The 25,829-nt window shown below is 41.4% G+C and overlaps 1 protein-coding gene across 1 annotated transcript in view; it reads left to right on the top strand.

The window, feature by feature from the left end:
* Window positions 1-2,705: 2,705 nt before the first annotated feature.
* Window positions 2,706-25,829, top strand: part of adamtsl4 (ADAMTS-like 4) — a 64,640-nt gene continuing 41,516 nt past the window's right edge. Inside the window, exons 1-3 of the mRNA XM_037676629.1 lie at window positions 2,706-2,717; window positions 4,756-5,339; window positions 7,025-7,682. Of these exons, the coding sequence (XP_037532557.1) occupies window positions 2,706-2,717; window positions 4,756-5,339; window positions 7,025-7,682 (1,254 nt within the window). The remainder of the gene's footprint in view (window positions 2,718-4,755; window positions 5,340-7,024; window positions 7,683-25,829) is intronic.

Below are 25,829 nucleotides of genomic sequence, written 5' to 3'. Positions count from 1 at the left end.
TGGAGAATCCGAAACGCCAAGTGAAACATAAGCCTAATATGAAGAAAAGAATGAGTTATATCCAGAAATGTAAGTAGCAGAGGGGGTTGGTTGTCACAAATGGAATAGTTTTCGGTTTCTGCAGTGATTTATTCAAATTATGACCAGTTTAAAAGCCCCTCCGCTTCCAGTTTGGCAGAGAAAAGTCAGAAACAATGGAAGTCATTGAGTGTTTGTACGTCCTATGGCAATGAGAGACATGCTGGGTGAAAAGCCAACAAATTGTCTGTTTTGATGTGAAACTTGTAAAAAAAAAGTGTAATGTTTGTTGGAATAAGGAGCATTAGTTTGCATAAATTTTACTTCTCAGGGGTGTTTGGTCCTCATCCTCGAGGGCCACTATCCTGCATGTTTGATTTAGATTCTCTGCTCCAACACACTAGATTTCAATCAATGGGGGATTAACAGGCTTCTGCAGAACACGAAGAGGTAATTCAACCATTGAATCAGGCGTGTTGGAGCAGAGAGAGAGTAAAACCTGAAGGATAGTAGGACCAGGATTGGACACCCCTGGTTTAGACAGTTTAAAAGTTTGTGTAAAAACCAATAAAGATATCTAAATGGTTAAATGGGTTTATTCCTCTTAGTAGACTTAATCGTTTACATCACTGCTCATTTGAGCGCAAACCCAAAACATCCCGAGCAACACAGGATGAATTTTGTTGACTGCGGGTGTGGGTGCTGTGTGTGTGCTCAAACCACATCCTCAGAGTGTGTACAGTCGCAGGAAAAACAGGTCGGCTGCTTTAACCCATTTATTTGTTAGCGCCCACTTGGATTTCTCAAATCGATTGGGAATGTTTGTCAGTGACCCCTTCAGGGAGGAAAATAGAAACATTTATTCATCACCCTCCCACAGGCCACGCGCTACCTTTAGAGGGGACACAAAAAGGCATAAACTACACTTGGGTCACTGGAACATGTGATAGGGTGTTAACCCAGCACCTATGACTTTCCTTGGACAGAGAAGAATGGAGGCCTCTGTGCGTTTTAACATGATTTTACTGTACGTTCAAGTTTAGGTCATGGAATAATTATGAGCTCCAGAAAGGACCTCATTCAGTCCGCTGTTTGTTTTTAAACTGTGTTTTTGTGCCACTTCTTTCTCCTTCAGGTTTTATGTGCTGTGGGGCTTTGTGGTGGTCACCACCTCCGTGACCAGGACCGCCAAGAGGAAGGTGAGTCATTAGATCGTTTAGTTTAACATCACTGTCACTATAGAGGTGGGAAAGGGAGACTAGTTCCTCATAAAGCATCTCATCCAGACGCAAACGTATGAATGAGAGTACGAATGTTCCTCCAGGCTCCAAGACAAAAGAGTTACAGGGTAAACGACTAATGTGAGGTTTAATCAGTCTGAGTTAGTGACATCAAATGTGTGTGTTCGAAAGAGACGGCAACATTAGAAGGGAAGTTTTTTTATGTGTTGAGGCTTCATCTGCAGATGAACAGAAAGAAGAGCTGCAGAAAAGAGCAAGAGTTTTCCATTTACAGTAAATTTTACAATTTATTTCAGACTTTAAAACAATAAGTTTCTCCGAAAGTTTATCTGGATTCTTCTAATTTTGCTTTAGGGTCTTCAGAACTTCTGAGTCAGTATCTTACCTGTAGCAGATGACTGTCTGTGTGATCTCAGTTTGGAGAGTCAGGGAGAACCTCTCATGGGAGCATGAAGCTGATGACTAATCAGAAAAGGAGTTGATTTAAAGACACATTTCAGCCAATTACAACAAGTCAAACTTTAAAAGTGAATGCACCATTTGGATTTTTGCCCAGTATTACTTTTGCATCACAAATCAAAGCATCAAGTGTTACATTGAACCGAAGCACTTTGTTTGATATTTGCCATTTTTAAACCATTTAATCAATGAAATTTCATTAACTCACCTTAATAGTAAGAGACTATTAGTAGAAATAAAATGTTATATCAAAAAACATGAAACTTAAAAAAAAAAATTAAAATGAAGCTTTTGGAATTTGTTTCATGATTTATTTATGTGTTTAATTTTATAGGCCACATTTAACTACATACAGGTATTTTAGGAGGAAGCTCAACACAAAGGTACCAGTGGGAACTATTAAAATCTTTTATTTGGGTTTTAGGAGAGATTCTCTTCTCAGGATCATGTTTGAAGAGGGATTATATATGATAATCCCATCGCAGCCCTCTGATTCATGAGGTGAATAAAGACCTCTAGTTTTCACACAGCCGGTCTTAAATGTAAATAACTGTCTGATACAAAAGGAATTCAGTGTAAAAAGCTCGAATAAAATAAATACAGAGTACAGTTTTAACATATATTTTGGCAAAAGATTAACAAAACCCAAAAAGTTAAATCTGGCAAAAATCAGCTCTTAGGCTTCTGTTAACCCAAATTAAGAGATTAATAAATTTAAGGTTTACTAAACTTTTTCTAAATTTGTAAAGTTTACAGTAAATTTTTCAGTCTAAGGAATCTCCGCAGGTCTTATTGTAGAAGGGTTTATAGCTGCCCTCCTGTCAGATGTATTTCCAGGTGTACAGAAGCTGAACCAGTAGCTCCGGAGGCCACTGGCGGCTGCTGTGGGGGTCACCGCTCACAGCTCATTAATAGTCCCAGTTATGTGGCAGCTCAGCTGTGTGTTTGATGGCACTCATTACAACCAGGCAGCACACCTTCCCACACATGCACATTACGGTACTTCCTTCATCCCTCCATCCTTCCTTTTCTCCCACTGCTGTACCCCAGATAAAGACTGGAACCCATTTCATGTGGTGAAAAACTGGACAAATTTGCCTCAGAACTGGTAAAAACCGAAGGTTTAGTTGCTGACACCTGTCTACAAACAGCTTGTATGTTTATCTGCACATTTCTGCCAGTGTACACACACAAACTTGTAAAGAGAAAGAGGGCCACAGATTTATGTTCAAAGGCAACTTTTGTTCAGCTCGCATGTTTCTCGCTCTGCCAGCCAGGCCGGTGCCTCGGTTATGAAATGAGAGGAAAAACATTTATCTACAACTGCAGAGGAACGCATCAAAGCCTCAGCTGGTTTTCACACACAGGCACCCACACATAGATACCAAAACACTAAGGCAGCCGCAATCGTCTGGTTCCTGCGGCGACTTTATAGGACATAACCTCTGGTGAATTTATCCAGCTGCTCTCTAGCTGCTGGCAGGTGATGCAGGATTACAGAGTTCAGGATTTAGAGTTTGGCCTCCAAGGAAGGAAACTCACGACACTGCAGCTCATCAGTGAAACACTGTACGTCCCTGTGGACAGTTTGGATGCTGCACTGGGAAACCTTCTTCTCTTTTTTAAGTGCTTCTTTAAAATGTTGCCAAGGTTTGCAGTTTTTATTTATTTATTTATTTTCAGCAGAGTTTTGGCTATAGGAGAACAGAGGAACACTTCAGATAAAGTACTTTTTAGCGTCTGTAATGCTATCTTTCAGCATGCTGACCTCGGCTGTTTTTATTTCATGAGAAGCTTTGCTGCCAGCGAGAATAAATCTGAAGAAGCAGCTTCTGGACTGAGTCTGGCGGCCCAGATTTGTTTCTTGGATGACTTTTAAAGTACAAAAAAATTCAACATTTTTTAAATTGACTCTGGTAGTTTGGGGGCTTTTTATTTAACTATCTGAAAAGGTAAGTGTAATTGACATTTTTATATGTTCCCAGGTTTTAGATCAAATGTTTCCCAATAAACTTATATATATATATATATATATATATATATATATATATATATATATATTATATTATATTATATTATATATATATGCAGCTCTTTATCCTCTGCTGTTTGAGCAAATGTCTGAACTCTTAATATCTGTTGGTAGTTAAGAGGCTGAACAACACATCCATGCTCAATAATCCAGGTGTACAATTCAACATTTTTCAGTCACGTCATCTGGACAGTCAGACAGTTGTATACCTGGATTATTGAGCATGGACTTTGTTGTTTTCAACTAGTTTGACACGACTGTCAACAAGGAAGAGGGCAAGCAATGGAGGAGGGGGCGTGCCACAGAGACCATTTTAGCACCAACAAAACTGGTTTGTTCCACTTTGGAGTAAGCTGTGGGAGGAAGAATCAGTTTTGTATTGTGTGTTTCCTTGACTGATGAAGCCTTCTGGATCGAAGGCGAAACGTTTCAGCACAAAAAAAGAAAGGCTGTCCCGATGACCTGACTGAAAAATGTTGAATTAAGAGGCTGAAGAACTGTACTATAAGCATAATGATTGTTTTTTATACTTTGATCAGGTGGTGATGCAGTGGGCACAGCAAACCAAACAGTTAGTTTTGCTAATGCTCAACTGCTAAACAGCTAAATAGCTAAAATAATTAGTGAAAGCTAATGCTAAACCGCTAACTGCTAAGACGAATGTCACAGTCTGTCACACATCTTCGGCTCCTTCTAGTTGAAGCTGTGTTGACAATCACGTCTTGTTACGTGTACAAATAGTTAGCCAACATTGTGCCTAACGGACTCTCCAAGACACGCCCACAACAGACAGGAACAAGCTTGTGAATTTTGTTAACGGACTTAAAGTTGGCGAAATCCAATTTAGCAAAAGCTACTTCTGCTAACGGTATACAAAGTTAGCAAAAATGCAAATCTGCTAAACAATTAGTTCCACTATTAACAGATTTTCAGAACTGTGCCCACCCCTGCTTTTATCAGCGTTTGACATCTTTGTGTGTGTTTGTTGTTGTGTTTGTCTCTCAGGTTGCAAGTCGAAGGTCCAGACAGGCCTTTGAGGCGGAGCCTGTAGAGGGGGTGTGGTCTGTGTGGGGGGAGTGGTCAGAATGCTCTCAAACCTGTGGTGTGGGCATTTCACAAAGGAGCAGGAAGTGTTTACCCCCTCCACTTCCTCAGACCCCTCCCATCTCACTCTCCCCGCCAAACTGGGCTGGTTATTTGCACAGAAGCAACGGGGAACCTGCAGCCTCACCTGTCAACCCTTTCTACCCTCCTCGTTACCCAGGGCAACACCCGCCTTATCGCTCTCCATCATCCTCCAACAATCATAATCCTGGATTACCTTTGTACCGGAACACCCCCGCTGGAGGAGAAAGGCCTCAAGTTCTAGGACCAGAAAATCGCTCTCCTCCTTTTTACCATTCTGAATCGTCTCCGGCCAATCAAAACCCTGCCTCTGGTTACCGATCGCCTTACTACACGCCCTCACAGGGCTACAACCCACCAGCACGGGTCATCAGGAGGTTGACCAATCCAGGAGCAGCGAGAGCCGGAGGAGGCGGGAGCAGGCGCTCGGTCTCCACCAATCTGGAGGGTTTACCTTCGAGAAGGTGAGTTAGATTGAGCGAGTTAACACATTCAAAGTAGTGGATGTTCAAATGGTCTCTAGCTGCCCTTGATCCCCACACCCAGTTTAGATGACAGAGGCTGAGATGCTAGCGCTCTTAAAGTGTGGTGAGCTTTGGGATGACATAAGACGAAAACAATGGAGAAAATTTTCCTTGAAAATTATAATAATAGCACAGAAATCACATGATGTAACACTGGAGTTCAAAATATTTTTGTGAGTTCAAAATATTTTTGTGTTTCTAATCTCACGTGGTGAGTTAGTATCTATACGGTCAGTCAGTGGTGATTTCACAGAAGAATAAAGCAGGTAAAATACAGTATATATAACATGGAGCCTCTTCAAGACCAAAACATTTCACCGTCTGGGAAATGTTTCGTTTACCGTTTGTTTTCATTTACAACGATTTACAGTCATTTACGTTTACAGCTTGGTCTCATGTTATGGAATTTAAAACATTTAAAACTTCATTCATAGAGCAGGGCGGCACGGTGGTGCAGTTGGTCGAGCCGCCGCCTCTCAGCGAGCAGGTCTCCCCAGTTCAAATCCCGGCTGAGGGCCTTTCTGGGTGGAGTTTGCATGTTCTCTCCGTGCATGTGTGGGTTTTCTCCGGGTACTCCGGTTTCCTCCCACAGACCAAAAACATGCATGTTAGGCTGATTGGTAACTCTAAATTGTCCCTAGGTGTGAGTGAGAGAGTGAACGGTTGTTTGTCTCATTTGTCTCTATGTGTCTTTGCAACGGACTGGAGACCTGTCCAGGGTGTCCCCCGCCTCTCGCACAGTGATGACGGGACATGCGCATCAGTGACACCTGCAACCCATAAATGAAGAAGCGGGTAAAGATAATGGATGGATGAATTCATAGAGCAATTTTAGCAATTGTACAAAATAATCATAATTAAAAATCTAAAAAACGAGGCAAATTGGGCAAAAAAGAAATTCAGTAAAACTATATAACATCACGTTTTCATGTACATCGTATACTGCAACATTACACCTTTTACATTTTGTTTGATTACTAGAAAAAGACTAACTTGCTGTCGCCATGTATGTCTGTTTTATAACAAGCATTAGCACAGAAAAGGCAAAGTTATTTAAGCTAAAATTAACAAATATATGGTTTGTTCATCGGGAGATGCTGAAAATGCAAGGGTTTTCTACTTGTCAGAAATGTGTGTTTTTATCGTAACATGACTATCAGCTAATATTTGGAGGATCAGAAAGTAGTTTTTTGTCTCCGTCAGCACCCTGAGTTTTGCTTTATTCATGGAAAAAATTACTTCCATTAAAGGAAGTGAGATTTGCACGGCTTGCAGTAGCAACAGTGGTTTGTTTGGGACAAACAGTCGCCGCCCCATTGTTAGCGGACAAAGAAAAGATGTGTATCTCATCGTGAATACAGGAACGGAGTGAGTTCTGGGGATGATATTTCAGAGCACCAGGATTAGTTAAAGTTAAAGCATTAAGTTTGTTACTGTGATGGCTGAAGTTCGTCCCGTCTCTTCCTCTGGTATCTGCTGTGTAATCACATCCTTATTTCTGTTTTTTATCATTTGCGCTGCATCCATCACTCACCAGTCTGGTTTATGCTGTTTTCAGTCGCTTTGCTCTGCCTTTCTGGGCTTCGTCTGTCAACATTACATTTCTGTCTAAACATTCCCTGCAGGTCTTCCAGCATCCGTCCAGGTCAGTTTGGGTACGGAAAGGTTCCCTTCTCTCTGCCTTTGCATCGCACCAACCGCCAAGCTCGCCACACTGCTAACGGCACCGATGAAGCTCTCGACCTGAGTGATGATGAAGAAAACACCAAGAACCTAGAGGAGACAGAGATTGATGAGGAAGATGAGACGGGGAGGACAGAGGAGGAGAACGGGCAGCAGGAGATCAGTAAGGCACCTGCTGGTGAGGAGGTGCCCCCCACTGTAAGGCCACGTCAACACGTGGACAAACCGTCCCACACGGAGCTGAGGAGGATCAGAGTCCAATCTCAGCACCCCTTCCAGCGCTCCTCATCACCGCCTGTCTTCATCAACCGCCACCGATTCGACTGGAACTCCATCACTGCTCCTCCTCCTTCCCTCTCGCGCCAGCGCTCCTCTCCACTTTTCTCCTCGCCTCTCCACCAACCCGGCTCTGCGCACAGAGACCAGGAACCTCACCCAGATTTCAACCCTCAACCCGCACCACCTGCAGGCAACGTCTACCCCTTACAGCACCAGCACACGCCTCACCAGGGAGTCGAGTCTGGGAGGCACGGAGGAGGAGCTTTTCAAGTGTTCAGATGCTCAGGACCGGAGAAGGAGAACCGCAGGTGCTTCTCTCAGGTAAGACTGTCCAAATCTTTACATACAAGCCTTAAAAAATACGTATACCACCTTTTAATCTCCGTGATGGCCTCTTCCTCACCTCGGATTCCTTGGCCCTGCCGTTGTGAGTGATGTCTGTACATGGCATGCGGTGAAGGGAGCAGTTCGGTAAACTGAGGAGCTAAAGTTTATTTGATAGGTAGATCGTTCCCCAGCTTCAACACAGGCTGCTTGTCTTTGCACATTCGCACGGAAACTGACTGCGAATGCCTCCGTTTCCCCGAGGCGTGTTCATACGTCGGGTCAACCAGACCACACACCTCAGTCATAAAGTTCTACTTGCAATACGTTCAGGCTCAGTTTCCCTGTGAGTGATAATATGAGAACATGAGCATGAGCCGGGGCCTCCGTGTGCATATGTTTCTGCTCCATACCTCCTCCTGTAGCTTGGTAAGAGCTTTATCAGGGGTGAAGTGTCTGTACGTGCTGCTCTGGAGAGCAGCCACGTGCGTACAGGATGTAATGCGAGAACCTGAAGTGGATCTCCACAGAAGCAGATTCCACTCACACGTAACATTTCGACTGAGTGTTATTGATTTCTCACTCAAACTCATCTATTTCAACCCTGAAGTACCACAATTTGCATATTTTTACTCTTTTTTTCCCTCCATCCATTATATTTTATCCACTTTTTATTTTTGGGTCGCAAGGGAGCTGATACCTATCTCCAGCTGTCACTGTGAGAGAGGAGGGGTACGCCCTGGACAGGTCTCCAGTCCATCACAGGGACACATAGAGACAAACAACCATTCACTCTCTCACTCACACCTGGAGACAATTTAGAGTTGCCAATCAGACTAACATGCACGTTTTTGGTCTGTGGGAGGAAACTGGAGTACCTGGAAAAAACCCACTCATGCATGGAGAGAACATGCAAACTCCACCTAGAAAGGTCTCCAGACCAGGATTTGAACCGGCGAACTTCTCGCTGAGAGGCAACAGCTCAAGCCACCATAGATGCCGCCCTAGATAATGTTTTGCTTATTTAAATTTCTAACTAAAATTGAGTATTTTTCCTGTTTAGCTAGCATTTTGCCTCTTTTAGTCAGTGTTCTGCTGCTCGTATCTCTTATGAGTAAAAACCTTTATGGAACCTGTCGGCTGAAGAGAATGAACCCTCTTCCTGTTTTGACTGAACACCTGTCACTGAAGTAAGATTTTGTTTTGCACAGGAGAGTTTTTATCCTTGCCGTATCGATCCGTTTTTACTCCTCGGCTCTGAATGCCTCCACTGTTTTAGTTGCGTTTCTATTAAAGCAAAGAGCGTTTTGTATTTTTATTGTTTCTGCACCACAACAGAAATTAAACTTCTGATCCTGGACCAGTTATGTGTCCCACATTCCTGCAGTGGAAGGACAATTATTATTAGTCAGCTGCATTCCTTTCTTATTGGACCCTCTGCTAATACACTTTCGTGAGGTCACACCCTTTTTCAGCTGCATCTTAGCGCCTGTTTATGTTACAGTTATTGTTTTCTTTGTTTAACTGACATTTTAAACGTATGCATGATGGGTGAACAAATGAGCCAACTTATATAAAAGGGTTCAAGTCAGAGAGGACCAAAATAACACGGAGCGGCATGTGAGGGGGTTATTTATTCCAGTGGACGGCTTGTTGCAGGTTTATCTGGAGGGAGAGCACAAAAGGGGAGATAAGATTGCTTTAAACAAACACCACACACACCTACAAGCTTTCTTCTCGTGCAGCACGCCCACAGCTCGCTCTCATCAAGTGGAAGTGGACACTTGGGGTTGGAGCCAGGTTGGCACTTTAAAACCCTTGACTTTCTGCCGTGCAGATCATTTGGCTTCCCTTCTTTTATCTGCCTCTTGTCCTTTCATCTTCCTCTCAGTCTCAGAGACCTGCCCTGTTCCTGGTCCCCTCATGTTGAAGCAGATTTAGAAGCTGGTGGTATTTATACCCTGTGTGTGCCAGCGGAGCTCAGATCAGTCCTGTGATGGCTGAGCCTGACTCATTAGGTTACATATTTACCCAACGTTCACCTCTGTTTGCTCCTGCAGGCTCTCCGTTTTGTGTCTTCAGTGTTAGTTTGAATGCAGGACTTCGCCCAGGCTTGCATGTACTCAACGTTGTGTGTGTGTGTGTGTGATTTAGTGAGTGAGCCAGACCGAGTGTGACACATCCTATTATCTATTAGGTGTGTTTATCATAACACGGGGCGCCTGAGGCCCATCGCAAGTCTTGTTGGCTGTGCGTGTGTATGTTTTTACTGTTGCACTACAGCGATGGGGAACCAATGGAGGGATGGAGGAAATGAAGAGGGCAAAAGGTGATTGTGTGTGTGGATGTGTGGTAGAGGAAGTGACACTGTTAAACTGTAGTGAAAGAAAGCAGTGTTTTAAAGAAGAACTCTAGTAGTCGGTGAAAGGGTGAAGGAGAGAAGGGAGCAAGAAGAAATTGGCCTTTAGGTGTTTGAAGTGATGAGAAACGAGCTGCTGGGAGTGGCGCGGCATCAGTCGGAGCGTTCGTGTGTGAGCGAGCATGAGAGGAGCGTAACCAGAGTCCAAGTCTGTCAGAAGGAAAAGACTGGAGAAAAAAAAAAGTGGAATTTGAGAAGATGATGTCTGGTATATAAAAAAAGAAGAAGAGTAACCAGCTTGAAGCGTTTCCTTTCTGAAGTCTTTCACGCTGTGTTCTGGTGGCTGTCGAGCTCCTCTTTCTGTCCTGCTCAGAGTAAATATTTACCCTGAATCACCGGCAATGAATAGCTCTAAAAGAGCGGGATTTTAAGATGGCCTCATAACATCATATCAGATGCACCGAGTAGTTCCAGGGAACAACGAGTTGAAACTTCTTACTGTCCAGCTGGAACAATCCTGAAGAAAGAAGCAAAAACAGTTTGTTTTACCCATTAAACACCCCCGTGGAGATTGTAGTTGCAGAATATTCTTACATGACAAAGTTTTTAAGGCTTAGGGGTGAGATAAGTCGTTCCACCATCTTCATTACTTATTAAAAACACTAAAAAGGCTATGACTGAGTTTTACAGATTTTGAGCTAAAAATTGGTGTGGTAGTAGCTGAGACTGATCCCCAGCACATATTTGAAGACCTAAAAGATTTTTGTTTAAAATTTTGCCATTAGTTATTAAGTCTCAACTCTGTCTGTCTGTTAGCAGAATATCTTGTAACCCACTGAACGAATTTCAATGAAACTTTTAGTATATCCTTCAATGGACATTTGGAACTGATCAACCTTTGGAGCTGAACCAGTTTAAGATGGCTGCCACAATGCATGAGATCGTTGGCTAAAAAATAAAATTGCATTAACTGTTGTAGTCGGCACTGTTTGTCTGTTAGCAAACTATCTTATGAACGGCTAAACAGATTTTAATGAAACCCTCAGTAGGTAATTACTGGAAACACCGTTACAAATTATTAACTTTCTGAGTCAGTCGACTTTCATTCAACCTTTATTTAGATGAATAAATTCCATTGAGCCTCGAAGACTCATTTACAAGAGAGACCTGATTTCAACAAAGAATGATGACGATGGACAACAGCGACAACAATAAAGAGTTATAAAAAGTCATACAGATTTTTTTTTAAACAAATAGGATGGCTAAAAAAAGAAAAGTAACAAAAAACAGCTAGATTATAAGGTGAATGTAGAAAACTAAAAACAGGAACATGTCTGCATTGGTCCCTGCCAGGAGTCCAACAGATTCTTAAAGCCACTTAGAGAGGTCAAGGTCGAGAGCTTCAAATATTTTTGTAAGATATTCCAGGAAACAGGAGCGGAGTAGGAGAAGGCCCTTTTGCCTAGTTCAGTCCGCACTGAGGGAACACTGCAGGTAATAATGTCCTGAGAGCACACGCTGTAGCTTTAGATGGTCACCACAGCTCATCAACCTGAGCCAGCACATAAATTGTCATAACTCAGTCAGTTTAATGGATATTAGGGTATGATTTAATGTGGTATTAGCTAAGAGTCATTCACAACATGTACTGTAGTGCATGAGATTGCACACAACTTCACTTTCAAGGTTTGACCGAAACTCTGTGAGTGATGTGTATTTTTGTGAAGGAGCTCTGTAATTTTTTTATATGAGGAAACTGTGAGGCAGCTTTCATTTTGTTGCTGCACCGAGTGGAGCTAATTATACTCCTGTTTGTCTGTAAACATGCATTTCTGGGAGCGGAGAGAGAGGGGCGCTTGATTACAGGACCACTACCTAGTCCCTGCCAGCGGCAGGCTCCATGGAGCAGGGGGGTGGGGGGGTGCACTGAGGTCATGGAGGGGGTTGGGGGGGGGGGGGCGCATATTGGTCCCTAGGGGCGGTGGATTTGTGTGCTCCAGGAATTCTGCACGGAAAGTGGGGGTGCTGAGATAGATCTTGTTAGCTGGATGTTCTGTTTCCGTCATCTTGGCTTGAGCTGAACTCAAAGTGACACCGCCTGGAGGAAAGTGAGATTTTAATAAGGGGAAAGTGGACGAGCACAGCTGTGAAGGGAAAGGTCGTACGAGATTCATTACAGCGTTGTGAACTGGAGAAGTACGAAACAATTGTTTCATCTCAACCACGTTGTAAAAGAAAAAAATAACTGCGACATAAACTGAGCAGGCAGCGTGTCGCTGGAAACGTGCACGGCGACACGTTAACGCAACTCAACCTAGATCACCCGTTTTCCACCAGCTCTGTTCTTCGGACATTACTTCTGGACGTGACGTTACACTTTTGATGTCACGGTGGGTGCGTCACACTGAGGTCAACGAGGGACAAAAAGAAAAGTCTGTGAATGACTCAGTGAGCATCTTGTTAAATTTTAGCTCAACATCTGGAAATAGATTGAATTACAATCTTTGTGTTTTTCATAATCGACTGATGTGACAGCCATCTTGAGTTGTACAGTCTCAGCCACTACTAAAGTTTAGGTCAAAATCTTTGCGTCTGTGTCAACGGATCAACCTCAGAAAGACATTAGCAGTTGTGTTCTACAATGACCTGTACAGAAAGTGATTTAACTTGTAACATTTACAAAAAAAGATGTTAAATGTGCATTAAGACATCTTTTCTTATCTCCCAGAGTGTCTATGATTACTGAATTATGTGATTTAATCAGAGCAGAAGACGTCGTTCTTAAACTCAGTCTGGTGCTTAACCTGTTTTTACGATCCTTAATGTCTACTCGGGATCTCATTCCCTTCAATTTGCTGACAAATCCTGCTTTTATTGAGAACATGTAGACATCCAGGCTTTTAAAATTTTGTTTTGTGAATTTTACCGTTAAGTGAATACACCCTGTATAACTGCTCACTGTATCCTGGTTGTCATGTTCCCATGACTCCTTACTGACTTGTTGCAACAAAATGTTGTTTATTTTTTCACCATTATCACCAGCTTTAAAAAAATACCATCCATCCATCCATCAATCATCTGCCTCTTGGTCTGGGGTTGGGTTGTGGAGGCAGCAGCTTGAGCAGGGAGGTCCAGACATCTCGTTCCTCAGCCAGCTCTTCCAGCTCTTCTGGGAGGACTCCAAGGAGTTCCCAGGCCAGTTTAGAGTGACTGGGTCTGATTTACGAAGATCCCAAATAGTGAGCGCTAAATTGCATGTTCGCTGTAACAGATTGCTTGGGCGTGTTACGCGTGATTTGCGTGAGCAATTTGCCACATAGATGTAAAAGTGGTGGAGATCGCCTTATTTAAATAAGGGTTTTGCGCACTACTGGTTTTCATCATGGAAAATTTGGACGAGTGTTGGATAAAGTAATGATCCTGTCATCATCTCATTAATCAAATAAGCCACACTGAGGATACGAGGAGATTTTTCAACCCAGTTTTACTTGCAAGGGGCACAGATTTGAAAACAGGCTGTTAGATGGAAGCACGGGTCACAAAAGTCTGCCCACAGACGGTATAAAGAAGCGTCTATTTATAATGCTTATCAGACAGAGAGAGGTCAACACTTCTGCTTCCCAGCTTACAGATTTGAAGGCGTCAGAAGTTATCAGTTATGGTGGTCCCTCTCAATGTAGACAAAAAGACTTTCTTGGCTTCACACACAGTTCTACAATAATTTAACATTAATAAGTAATAACAACCATGACCTTTACAGAAATTTCCCTGACGGTGAGCACCGCAAGCGCAAAATGAACTTTGAAGTGATGGAATTGGAGGTGTTAGTGGAAGAGACAAACAAACATTTTACTGAGTTACAGAAGATAAATCTGAATATAACCAAAAGAAGTGCGGTAAGGGAGACGATCTGTGAGAAAACCAATGCTGTGGGTGAAACGAGAAGAACGCCAGGTGATGTTCATAAAAGATGGCAAGATATTCGAAGAAGAGCAAAGGAAAAAATAGCTCATAATAAAATGTCAGCAGCATTATTGTGTGCTGAAATGACCCAGATGCAAGGAAATGTAGAGTTGAAAGGAGTTTGTCATAGGTGATACGGCATAACTTCTAAAAGATCTGTTCTCTCTGTCCCCTCTCATTTTGCCTGTGCCTCCTCCTCACCACAATAACTGCAGCCATTGTTGCACACAACTGCACCAGTTTACACCTGCCTTTCAGAAGCGCTATTAAAATACAAAAAAATAAATAAAAATCAGCCGCCGCAGTTCGTTTCAGGTTTGATAAATCCGACTGCATGCTCTAAATTAATCTACTTGCATGCACTCCTCTTGGTATTTTGCATGTTCTGGTAGAAACACCCAATATTGCATATTCATTGAGGCAAACGTGTAAAATGAATTGCACTTACTATTTTACCCATTTAACAGATGCAATCCTGGTGCGTCCTGTTAGTGGATCAGCTTCCACATCTGTTTGCAGCACAACCAAGTTTACGCCCATATTGCACACACAAACCTTTAGTAAATCAGCCCCATAGTCTCTCCAGCGTGTCCTGGGTCCTCTTCAGGGTGTTCTCCCAGTTAGACATGCCAGGAACTCCTCCATGGTGAGGCATCCATAGGGCATTTGTACCAAATGTCTGAACCACCTCAACTGGCTCCTCTCAGTGTGGAGGAGCAGTGGCTCTACTCCCAGATAACTGAACTTCTCCCCCTGCCTCTAAATATGAAAACTCAATTAACTGAGAGCTTGTTCTTTTGGTCACTACCCCAAGTTTATGACTGTAGGTGAGGGAACAGAAACAGGCCGGTAAACGGAGAGCTTCGCCTTGCAGCTCAGCTCCCTCTTCACCACGATGGACTGGAACAGAGTCCGCAATACTGCAGATGCTGCACCAATCCATCTGTTGATCTTGCTCATTCTATTCTCATTTGTGAACAAGTCCTTAAGCTACTTTAGCTTTTTACGTCAGAAAACGGCAGTAAATCCTCTCTCAAGTAGAGCTGTAACCAAATAATAATTCAGAACAGTCATTAACAGAATATATGATTTCCTGTTCCACTCATCCAGTAATCCAGCTCTTATTGGCTCCTCCCAGTTTGTTTGTGTTTTGCCTCTAAGCAAGTCAAGAGGAAAACAGTAGGCGCTGCTTAGATTGTATCAGCACGCAGAAACAATCCCATGCTAATGTAGAGGGAAAGGGGGTGCATCTTAAGAGTTGCTTGTGTGCTTGATGGCATACTTATACAAAACTCAGTTGTTGTTTTTTTTTACTTATGATGCAAAGACAGAAGATGGGAATCCAAGCTGGCAGGTGATGTGTGCTCCTTCAAAAATCAGGATCAGTGACCTTAAATTGCAAAATACGGTTATCACCTCACTTGGATGACTCCTCTAATTATCACCTGGATGATTTTGGTCCAGACTGTGCAGAAACCCCTGAAGAGTGTGTAATACTTTGGATGTCCCGCAGACAGAATTAATGCAACTGGTGGCTGAAACCTGAGGGGTTTGTGTTGCAACCAGGCAGACGGAGCGGCGTGTCTTCCTGCTGCTGCAGTGAGAGTCAGGTGATCCGGTCTATTCACAGTCTGTCATTACACCGCCGCTGGCACACCACAACTGTATCATTAGGAGCATCAGAACGGAACCACGCTCCTCAGAGTCAGCTCTAACAACGGTGTGCTGCCGCTCAAGTTGTTTTTTTATCAAGTGACAAACAGATGTGGTGGATTGTTCCACATGTGAGCACAAGCCACGTTCAAACGGATCATTGTGTAACTTCTTCTGCACACTCGGTGCCGTTTTGACAAGTACAATGTTCAGCTCATTCAAGACATCCCCGTTAAGCCTTTTGTTACTTTTACTTTTCCAAATATTTGACGTTATTTACAAAAATCTCCCTATAGAGATACATTTAAATCTCTAAAAACATTTTTTTCTTTTAATTCTTCAGCATACATGCTCTATTTTTGTCTTTTTATGCTTCTTTTACCTTTTCGCTAACCGTTTTTCTATTTTTAGCTTTTAGTTAGCCGTTTGCTACTTTTAACTATTAGCTAGTGTTTTGTTACTCAGTTTTTAGCTAATGTTTAGCTACTTTTAGCATTTATTTTTAGATAACATCTGCTACTTTAAAAATAAAACATTTTATTTAGGCAACATATAGAAATTAATATATTTTAATTAGCATTGTTCTACTTTTACATGGTAACTAGTATTTTCTACCTTTAGCTGCTATTTTACTACTTTTAGTTTCAAGCTAGCATTTTGTAACTTTTTATTTTTAGTTAGTATTATGTTACTTTTAGTGTTTGATTCAATTTAATTTAATTTATTTATATATTTCAAGATATAATTGCACCAAGTCACAACAGAAGTCGTCTCAGGGCACTGTACAACATCATTCACGTACATTATAAAAGCCAAGTGTGAAGGTATTACTTTTTTAACGTTTTAAATTTTAGAGAAATTTACCTATTCTTGGTTTATAGTCAGTATTTTGCTACTTACAATTATCAGTATCAATCAATAAATAATATCAGTATAACTTTACTGTTCACAACATTCCATGAAATGGAGACTTATCTTCGACTGTTGGCTCATACACACAAAACAACACGTTAAAAATACCATAAAACTTTTTAAAAGCTTTGCTAACCCAATAGAAACATTGTAAATTACATTAAAAATATAATAAACATAAACATAAACATCTCCGCAGACAATGGTTTGTCACGTGAGGCTAGGTTTTAACAGGACCCTAATAAGGATGGTCGCAGCAGAGCGAACAAATGACTTTTTGTACCCATTTTTCTTTATTAGATGAACCACCAGTCTTCTGCCAGATGTTACCAACCTGAATAATGGTTGCAGTGGATGAGTTGGGTTATTGTAAACCTGTTATGCTTTTTTCCCCCAGAACCTGACTCTACAGCTCTGTAAGCTGCATTTGTTGACCAATTATTTTACTACCTAGTTTGACCACCTGGGACAACTTGTCCTTGTCTCAGTCTAGGAGGTTCCCATACCATGAGGTAATATTAAAGGAAACAACACTTTCAGTGTTCAGTGACCTGTACACCAATTGCAAAGTATGTTGGCTAGCATTAAAGCTCCTTAGCTTACATAGAAGGTGGAGACGCTGTCGGGTTTTTTGTAAATACACTCCGTGTTGAGCTGAAAGTTCAGCTTGTTGTCAATTATCTTTCTGAGGTATTTAAATTCAGTCACCTGCTCAACTTCTTGCCCTTTTACAACAGACGGCCTGAATACAGGTCTGGTGCTGGCTGCTCCCAGTCTACCTCCCAGACAAAGCTCCTTAGTTTTACTGACATGAAGGTCCAGAAAACTGTCATCAAACCAGGCAGAGAGCTGATCTATGAGCTGGGAGTGGGAGGGGCTATCAGAGTCTTTCAAGGATTCAAGGATATTTTATTTGCATGTTTATGGCACAACATTTTTAATTTCAGACCAGCAACTAGGGCCATGTCATCAGCATACATAATTATTTTTTAGCTAACATTTAGGATGCATTTTCCTTTTTTTTTTTTTTTTTTTAAATTTAGCATTTTTTTTGTGTGGTTTTTTTTTTGGTCTTTCAGTTTCAAAAGATTAGCTACTGCTTTAACCTCTCAGCATTTTGTTATATTTAGCTTTTAGATAGCATTTTGCTACTTTCAACTTTTAGCTAATGTTACTTTAATGTTTTAAATACTGTTTTACTAACTGTAATTAGTGTTTTGGTGCTGCTTGCCATTGATTTGTTTCTTTTAACATATACTTCTTACTATGCTTCTTAACATTTTAGAACATTTGACTACCATACTTTTACTTTTTGGCCAGATTTTTTTAATTTTTTTTAATTGTGTTTTAACTTTTAGCTAGTGTTCTGGTGGTTTATTTATTCATTTATTTTCTCAGCTTTAACAGCTCGTTTTTTATTTTTTCCTCCTTCAGCTTATTTCTTGTGCATAATTCAGCACCCACCGTTTACTCGGAGGCAGTTTGTTTTTGAGCCTCCTGCTCTCCTGCAGGAACCAGGTGCAGCTTGTTCAGCTTGTTTATAGGAGCTACTGTGGACTTTCTTTGGGTCCCCCCACAAATATGTCTTTCATGTTTTTTTTCCACCCCCTTCACTCTCTCTTATGTCCACCCTCACTCCATCCTTTCAACTAGTCAGACCTTTATGGTTGAAGCCCTAATGAGTTAACCCTGTCAGCTTAAAGCCATTTATTTAAAATTCCCACCTGAACTTGCATCATTACATTCAGTCGGCGACAGCTGAACAACTTTTAAGCAAACAAAAGCAACATCTGGCTCCACAAAAGCCATTTCTGATATATTATGCGTCTTTTTCTTTTTAACACCAGGCCAGAGAGAGATGTGAAAAAAACTCAAAAACAAAACTGTAAATCAGAAGTTTAATAATGGCCTTATAAGACTGTGTGAATAGCAGTGATGATTCTGGACTTGTTCCAAAACGTGTCTTCTGCAGCTGTATGAAATCTGATGCAGAAATTGGGCTCAATGTTCACTTTATGTGCAAACAATGGTTTGGTCATAGCTGACAGCTTTCTACTCTATTACCCCAAAGTGAGGTTGTTCAAAGAGCTGTCTAGAACTGGTAAGATATTACCTGTTCCTAACCTTTCAGAACGTCACTTCAAAGATTTGGACTATCCCTTTAAATCTTGTTTGAGCTATATACAACAATCCCAGGAGAATTAGTCTAAGATTTGTTTGGTGAATTTTCCAGCTGAAAAAAAAGAGCTCCTAAAATCCTCTTCTTGCCTTCGGATAGAGGCTGCGTAATTGTTTTTCCATGTTGCAGTTTTCAGAGATAATTGAGACGGAGAAAAAAAAAAGTTGAGAGAGAAATACCCTGGCAGGCTTCAATCTGAATTCAAAACAGACATTTTAAACAACCAGCATACAGGTGATTTTTGTGTGTGTCGGCCTTAAACGATAAAAGCTTCTGTTCATTTATTGGATCTGCCGTCTAGTTGAAGTCCGTTAACGATGACGAGCAGGCGCTTCATCTGATCACGATTCAGTTTTTCTTTCTTCAAGTCCTGTTTCAAATCATTAGAAGGTCTCATGCAAAATAAGACTAATCCTCACATCCATCGCCCTGCACTGATATGAATTTCCCAAGATTTTCCACCACTTCAGTTCGTTTAATTTATGAAGCAACTAATTAGGAAACTTATGAAGTGTTGCACCAACGAGCCGTGCATCAGAAATGTGCCATAAACAAAGGCAGCGTCATTAATAACCCTAAATAAATCAACTAGAATAATTAAACATGAGAACGCCAGTCTTCTTCGTGGCTTTCTCAGATGAAATAAACGACTGTTTTACAGACACAAACAGCTTAAATTAAAATGGATACATTTCACATAAGAAACAGCCCTTTTGGCACATTGCAAAATGCTTTTCTCCTAATCTGTATAAATAAATTAAACCAGTCGGCGAAGGTTTGCAGGAAATAGGTGGGACATGTTCCACTGATTCTGGTTTCAGAAAGCTGTTTGCAGAGGATCAGTTTTATAGCTCAGGGTCGTCGGCTTGTTTAGTTGGACTGATCCAAAGTCTCGGAAAGTGTTGATGTATTTGGCAGAATCTCTTTCAACAAAGATTATGAGTCCAGAGAATGAGTTTAGTTTTTCATACTTCCTACAGTGGGTTTATCTTTCTGGACATTTTTCTAGTTCTGGGTCCCTGGTTTAGAGCTGATCTTTTTTGTTCGACTTTTGTTGTAGCAAGCTTTTTTCTTTTTAACAAGAGTTCTTATACATTTCATTTTATATGTAAAGAATTGCAGGAACAGTACCACCTGCTTCATGAAGGACCCCACTCACCCAGCACACACACTTTTTGCCCCGCTCCCCTCAGGAAGGACGTTGAGGAGCATTAAGTGTAGAACAACTAGACTGAGGAACAGCTCCTGAGGCTGTTTTATGCCATTAGTGCTTAGTGTATTTTTAGTTACCGTTTTCTTAGTTCATATCTTAGATCTTATTACTGTTATTCTTTTACATTTTATTGTTGGATGTACCTGTTGACACAGTCTCGTTCCACCACATGCACCACATGTGGTGCGAATGACAAATTAAGAAACTCTGACTCTCTCTGACTCTGAATTGTTGCACATAAATACTACAATAATATCTAAAGCTGTGTTCACACTGAAGGTTTTAATGCTATGCTCCAAATACTTTGAGGCTCATATGCAATTTTTGGTGTGGTTGTTCACTTTATCATTTAAATGCGACCGCCATCAGACTCCAGTGAGAACACTTTACGGTTTATGAAGGTAAAATAGTCTCGAAAGTAGTCACACAAGTGTACAACAATATTTGTATGCATGCACCTACAAATATTTTATATGACTATTCAGAGTCAGAGTCAGAGATTCTTTATTGTCATTCGCACCTCATGTGGTACATGTGGTGGAGCAAAATTATGTACACAGGGTCCCAGTTACATCCAACAATAAAATGTAAACGAAAAACAGTAATAACATCTAAGATATGAACTAAGAAAAACATCAACTAAATCTACACTAAGTGCTCGTAACATAAAACATTGAACATCAGCACAAACATGAACATGAGTCTGTGAGCGGATGTGCACGCATGAACACATCAACATTGAAACAGATCAGCAGCAACATGAAACAGATCAGCAGCAACATGATGTGGTTTTTCACAGTGATTATTCTAGTTAGAGATTCATGAGTCTAACAGCCTCAGGGTAGAAGCTGTTCCTCAGTCTAGTGGTTCTACACTTAATGCTCCTTAACCTCCTTCCTGAGGGGAGTGGGGCAAAAAGTGTGTGTGCTGGGTGAGTGGGGTCCTTCATGATGTAGGTGGCCCTCTTCCTGCATCTGGAGGTGTAGATGTCTGTGATGGTGGGGAGGCTGATTCCGACAGACTTCTGTGCAGCCTTCACCACTCTCTGCAAACTTTTCTTTCTGCAGCTGTGCAGCCTCCATGCCACATTCATTCAGCTGTGCGCCCTGCAGACGGTGCATGTTTTACGCACAGGAGCGTCTCTACAGACAGCTCTGCAGAGCGCACGCACAAATGCTGATGTGCTTGAACTCCTGCATACATTTTAAAAATAAATAAAAATTTTAAAAAAAGAGTGAAATGTTTAATGTGTTATTCACATTACATCACATTTCAAAACAACGGCACTAATTTGCCAAAATAACAGCGATCAAAATGTCGAAAAGACAATTTACTTTCATAAAATAAATGGACGATGGATTGTCTTAGCTGGACAATTGAGAATTGAAGCACCTGAAGTGGTAACAGAGACTGGAGCAGAACAACGCGCAGGACTGAATTCAGCTGAGCAGAGTTCGGGTCGGACAACGAAGTGTGTGTGTGTGTGGGGGGGGGCATAGAATGAGGGGGGTAGGATGCTTGTTTCGATTCAACCTTTATTTATACAGGTTGTACTCTCATTGAGCCTCGAGGACTCATTTACAAGAGAGACCATGTTTTTAATCAAATGTTTACAGATGTTTAACAAACTGTTAAAATACACCAAAATGCAGGAAATGGCATCTATTTTATTCCAAACCTTCTGGGGGAAGACCCACAGATGCACACACCACCCCCCCCCCCCCCACCCCCCCGGCCGCCAGACCGCCTGCTATTTGTGTTCCGGCATCAGTTGGTTTACAAACTAAGCCCTGTGTTGGTCTCTCTGCAGGAAGTGGAGAGAGAGCGATATGTCGGAGTTCAGCTCACACAAACGAAGCAAGTCCCTGCAATTTTAAAAGCTAGGATCGTCCTGATGCTCAATAATCCAGGGAGAGAAATCGAACAAGGTTGAGTCAGGTCCTCTGGACGGATTCTTGTTTGTTGAAACATTTTTGTCTTTTATCCACAACTTCTTCAGTCTGAGATCTTGTAACAAGCTCAGTCTTATAAACAGCACCTTCTTCAAAAAGCCAGGAATGTGTTGCACTTTTTAGCTTAAACTGAGAAATTTCAGATTAGGACCATCTCAAAAAAATGACAAAAATAATAAAAAAAATAAAAATTGTCCTTTTTTAGAGTCATCTTCTAAATCATTCTATGTTGTTTGACTATTTTTGTGATTTGAAGTGTTTTAATCACGTTTTAGGTTTTACAAGTAATATTTCATCCGAGAACATCGTTTCCCACCATGCACCCCTTCCTTCACTCTGGTGTTGATCGACGCGCTTCATTTCCACCTCGAGAACTTCAGATTTCCTCGTTTGGGTCAAGGTGGAGATCCGGGTGGTTCCCTGCAAAGTGCAGACGCTTCGGCTTCCAGGCACCAGACTAGCCGGAGAATGTTAACAACCGAGGTGACGGTTACATGTCATGGATTTGTGTGCGTGCACGCAGCGATTAGTCCTGTCGCCTGTTGATTTATGGCTGCCGGGGCCAACGGTCAGTTGTTTTTTGTCTGCCAAGTGCTGCAGTAATCCTCGAGGAATGACCGGCCAGCCTTAACCTGTATGTGGTTCAGAGGTGTTGTCGCCATCTCTACAGGCGCAGACTCGCACGGTGAAGAACTGAGCAGCCAGCGTGGCGACATGTTGACGCCTAGCCAAAACAGCTGCCAAGTTATTGTAGTGAACTAGGCCTGAGGTCAAGTCCTGACCTTAAGGATCTTATGGGACAGAAGCTGTCATTTCATTGATTTGAATCCAGAAATACAGGTTGACCCATCCTGAGACTTTCTTTCTTGAAAATTCAAGTGAAAGAACACTCTCTTTTCTATTATCATTACTATTTTACAAATGTTTGATAATCAAAGTGTTTTTAGTTCAAACCATTTTAGATGTTGCAGTGAACTAATCATTTTTAATTAACTGTGAAACAGTAATAATGATTTTAATCCTCATGCAAAGTATAAATCATGTTAAGGTCTGTTACAGAGTAATTATGCATTTTCTGATTTTCTGTCTTTGAATGAGCAGTGTAAGTTGGTCCAAGGTTGGAGTCAAACGCAAACGAGTTGTTGGAACGAACTGTCATGTTTTTAAATCCTCTCGGACGTAAATAGAGAAGCTGGCACCTGTTTTCCAGCACTCGTCTAAATATTCCTCTCGTCTGTCTGAAAAACATTTTCAATCTGTTCCATAACATTCTTGCTGTTTTTCTAACTCCTAGTGACCTCTTACGTCACAAAAACACACCCCTGTCTGGTTGAAACGACCAATCAGGAAACTCCCAAGTGAACCGGAAATAGAGCCCTTAAAATGTCAGTGCTTCCTAGTTCAAACCAGTCGCTTCAGGCTCCGGCTTCAGTCGTTGCAACTCCAGTGCTGGGAAACAGGAAAATCCCGACATGATCCATAGCTCTTCCGAGTATTGGGGATTATGACATCTTCCACCTCTGAGTGGAACTCTGACGGACTCCACTCATGTGAAGTCCACTCGTGAGGTGAACTTGTGTCGAACAAGTACCGTCACTACTTCGGACGATTCACAGCTGTTCCTACGGAGACGCTGAAAGGGTGCGTTAAATGGAACTTCGTACCAGGGAGACATCTCCAGGTAAAAGAGTTGATTTATACCACCTAAGTGTACTGGGGAAGAAGCTGGGAAAAACGCGGAGAGTGCCGTTCTGGTGCCGACACAAACAAACTCCCTCACCCATCTTTTTCTCCCTCTAAACTTCATCTTTCCATCTTTAAAATTCTTCTATCAAGTAGAAATCATTCCAGATATTTTTAGAAATGTCTGAAGCAAAGTTTTTCAACCACCGCCGTGTGGTTAGTGTCTGTTGTACAGCTGGAAGTGAGAAAACAATCGCCGTATTGTTTACTCCGTGTAAAACTGATTAATAAGCTGTTGTTATTTTCAATTTTTGCCAATTAATGTAAATGTGTGATGTGTTAAACTTTGATTCTGTTAATAAATGACCCACTGTCGTTGGTGAGTCAAAGATAATTAACGTCTCACGTTACATTTCTAAATTCAATGCACGTTATTATACAGTCCAGAAAAATGAAAGAATCCGTTTAATTTATGAATATATCAGCATATGTTCATACTACATTATTCTGAAAATCTAAGTTAAATAATTATTTGGGGTTATTTTAAATCTAACTCATCAGAGTTTTTGTAGGAGTTGTGTTAGAAAACAGGAATTATTCCTCGACTTTATTTACAGCTGAACTTAAAACCCTCCTGTTAGAGTTCAGCTTAATTTGACACAGCTCACATTCATACAATCCCAACTTCTGTATTATCGCTCTCCGCTGATTGATTTCCTCCCCAAAATGCGAAGCATCAAGTGTACAACCACTAGACGGAGGAACAGCTTCTACCCTGATTCGAATCCCTAACCAGAAAAATCAATGAAATGCCACTTTAATTGGTGATATGTCACTTTAACTGGACTGCTGATTATCCATGCTGCTGATTTCTTGCCTTTAAGCTGCTGTATTCATACGCAGCTGCTCACAACAGACTCATGTTCAGGCTGCTATTTAACATGCCATATTATTTTACAAATTACATTATTATTATTTAGCATATATATTAGGTCCTTGTATATTGATTCTTTTTTATACTTAATATTTTTGCTATTTTTGGGTGTAACTGTGACCTTGGGTACACGTTTCACCTCATGTACCACATGTGGAGTGAATGACACTAAAGAACCTTGAACCAAAACGACTCCGTCTGTCAGCTCTCGTCCTTAAAGCTTTTAGTCGCTGTTTATTTTCAGAAGGAATAAGAACTTTAACTTTTTGCTTTCGGCCTGACGTCTATGATGCCATTGTTCTCCCTCTGTTTACAGCCGGGAGTTATTTAACGACCCAACATCTGTTGCGCGCCGAGACTGTCCGAAGTGTACTTGTCGATGTTCAAATGTAAACAAACGTGATTGTTGGCAACAAAATATGAATCTGATGATTTTACTCATTACAAATTGTGCGGTAGACTTTTGGTAGTGACTGTATTTAGTGGTAATTTTACATCATAGACAAAACACATAAACAAAAAAAATGATCAAAAACAAAGAAAATTGCATTATTTTAACATCTATTATGGCTTTTAAAGAATGTTTCTGTTGATTCTGGGAGTTTGGGTTTCCCGTCAGTGTTTTGTGTGTTCAGGAGCTTTTGTGTTTCTATGCGTGTGGTATTCGTGGGTGTGTTTGTTGGCAGGAATAGTCCCCTCTTCACGGTAGTGAAGGTAGTTTCTCACCTCAACCACCCTAGTGTTCAGTAAAACCCATCCGTCACATTCACAGCTCCTGTGTAAAAACAGTCTGTCTTTCGCCTGCTTTCTGTTCCCATCATCCATCACTCCACCTTGTCCATCCTGCACTTAGCTCTGAACTTTTTTTTTTCAATTCTTCTAGCTAATTTTGACCTAGCGTGCTAAAAGCATCAAGAAATTTCAATTTTACATACATTTTGCATCTTATTGCCAAAAGGCAAAAACAAATGGGCAACACGATGGATCAGTGGTTACCACTTTGCTTCACAGCAAGAAAGTCCTGGGTTCAATTCCCGGTTGGACCTGTGGCCTTTCTGTGTGGAGTTTGCATGTTCTTCTCGTACTTGTGTGGGTTTTCTCCGGGTACTCCCATTTTCTCCCACAGATCAAAAACATGCATGTTAGGCTGCCTTCAGGCCTCCCTTGCAAAAGAGATCTGTGATCTCAATGGGATTTCCATCCATCCATCCATTTTCTCTACCCGCTTATTCCATTTTGGGTCACGGGGGTCGCTGGTGCCCATGTCCAGCAATCACTGTGCGAGGGGCGGGGTAC

The sequence above is a fragment of the Nematolebias whitei genome, chromosome 5 (assembly GCF_014905685.2).
Source record: "Nematolebias whitei isolate Nwh7 chromosome 5, NemWhi1, whole genome shotgun sequence".
Lineage (NCBI taxonomy): Eukaryota > Metazoa > Chordata > Actinopteri > Cyprinodontiformes > Rivulidae > Nematolebias > Nematolebias whitei.
Note: the sequence above shows the minus strand (reverse complement) of the source record. Positions and strands in the feature narration are given on the sequence as shown.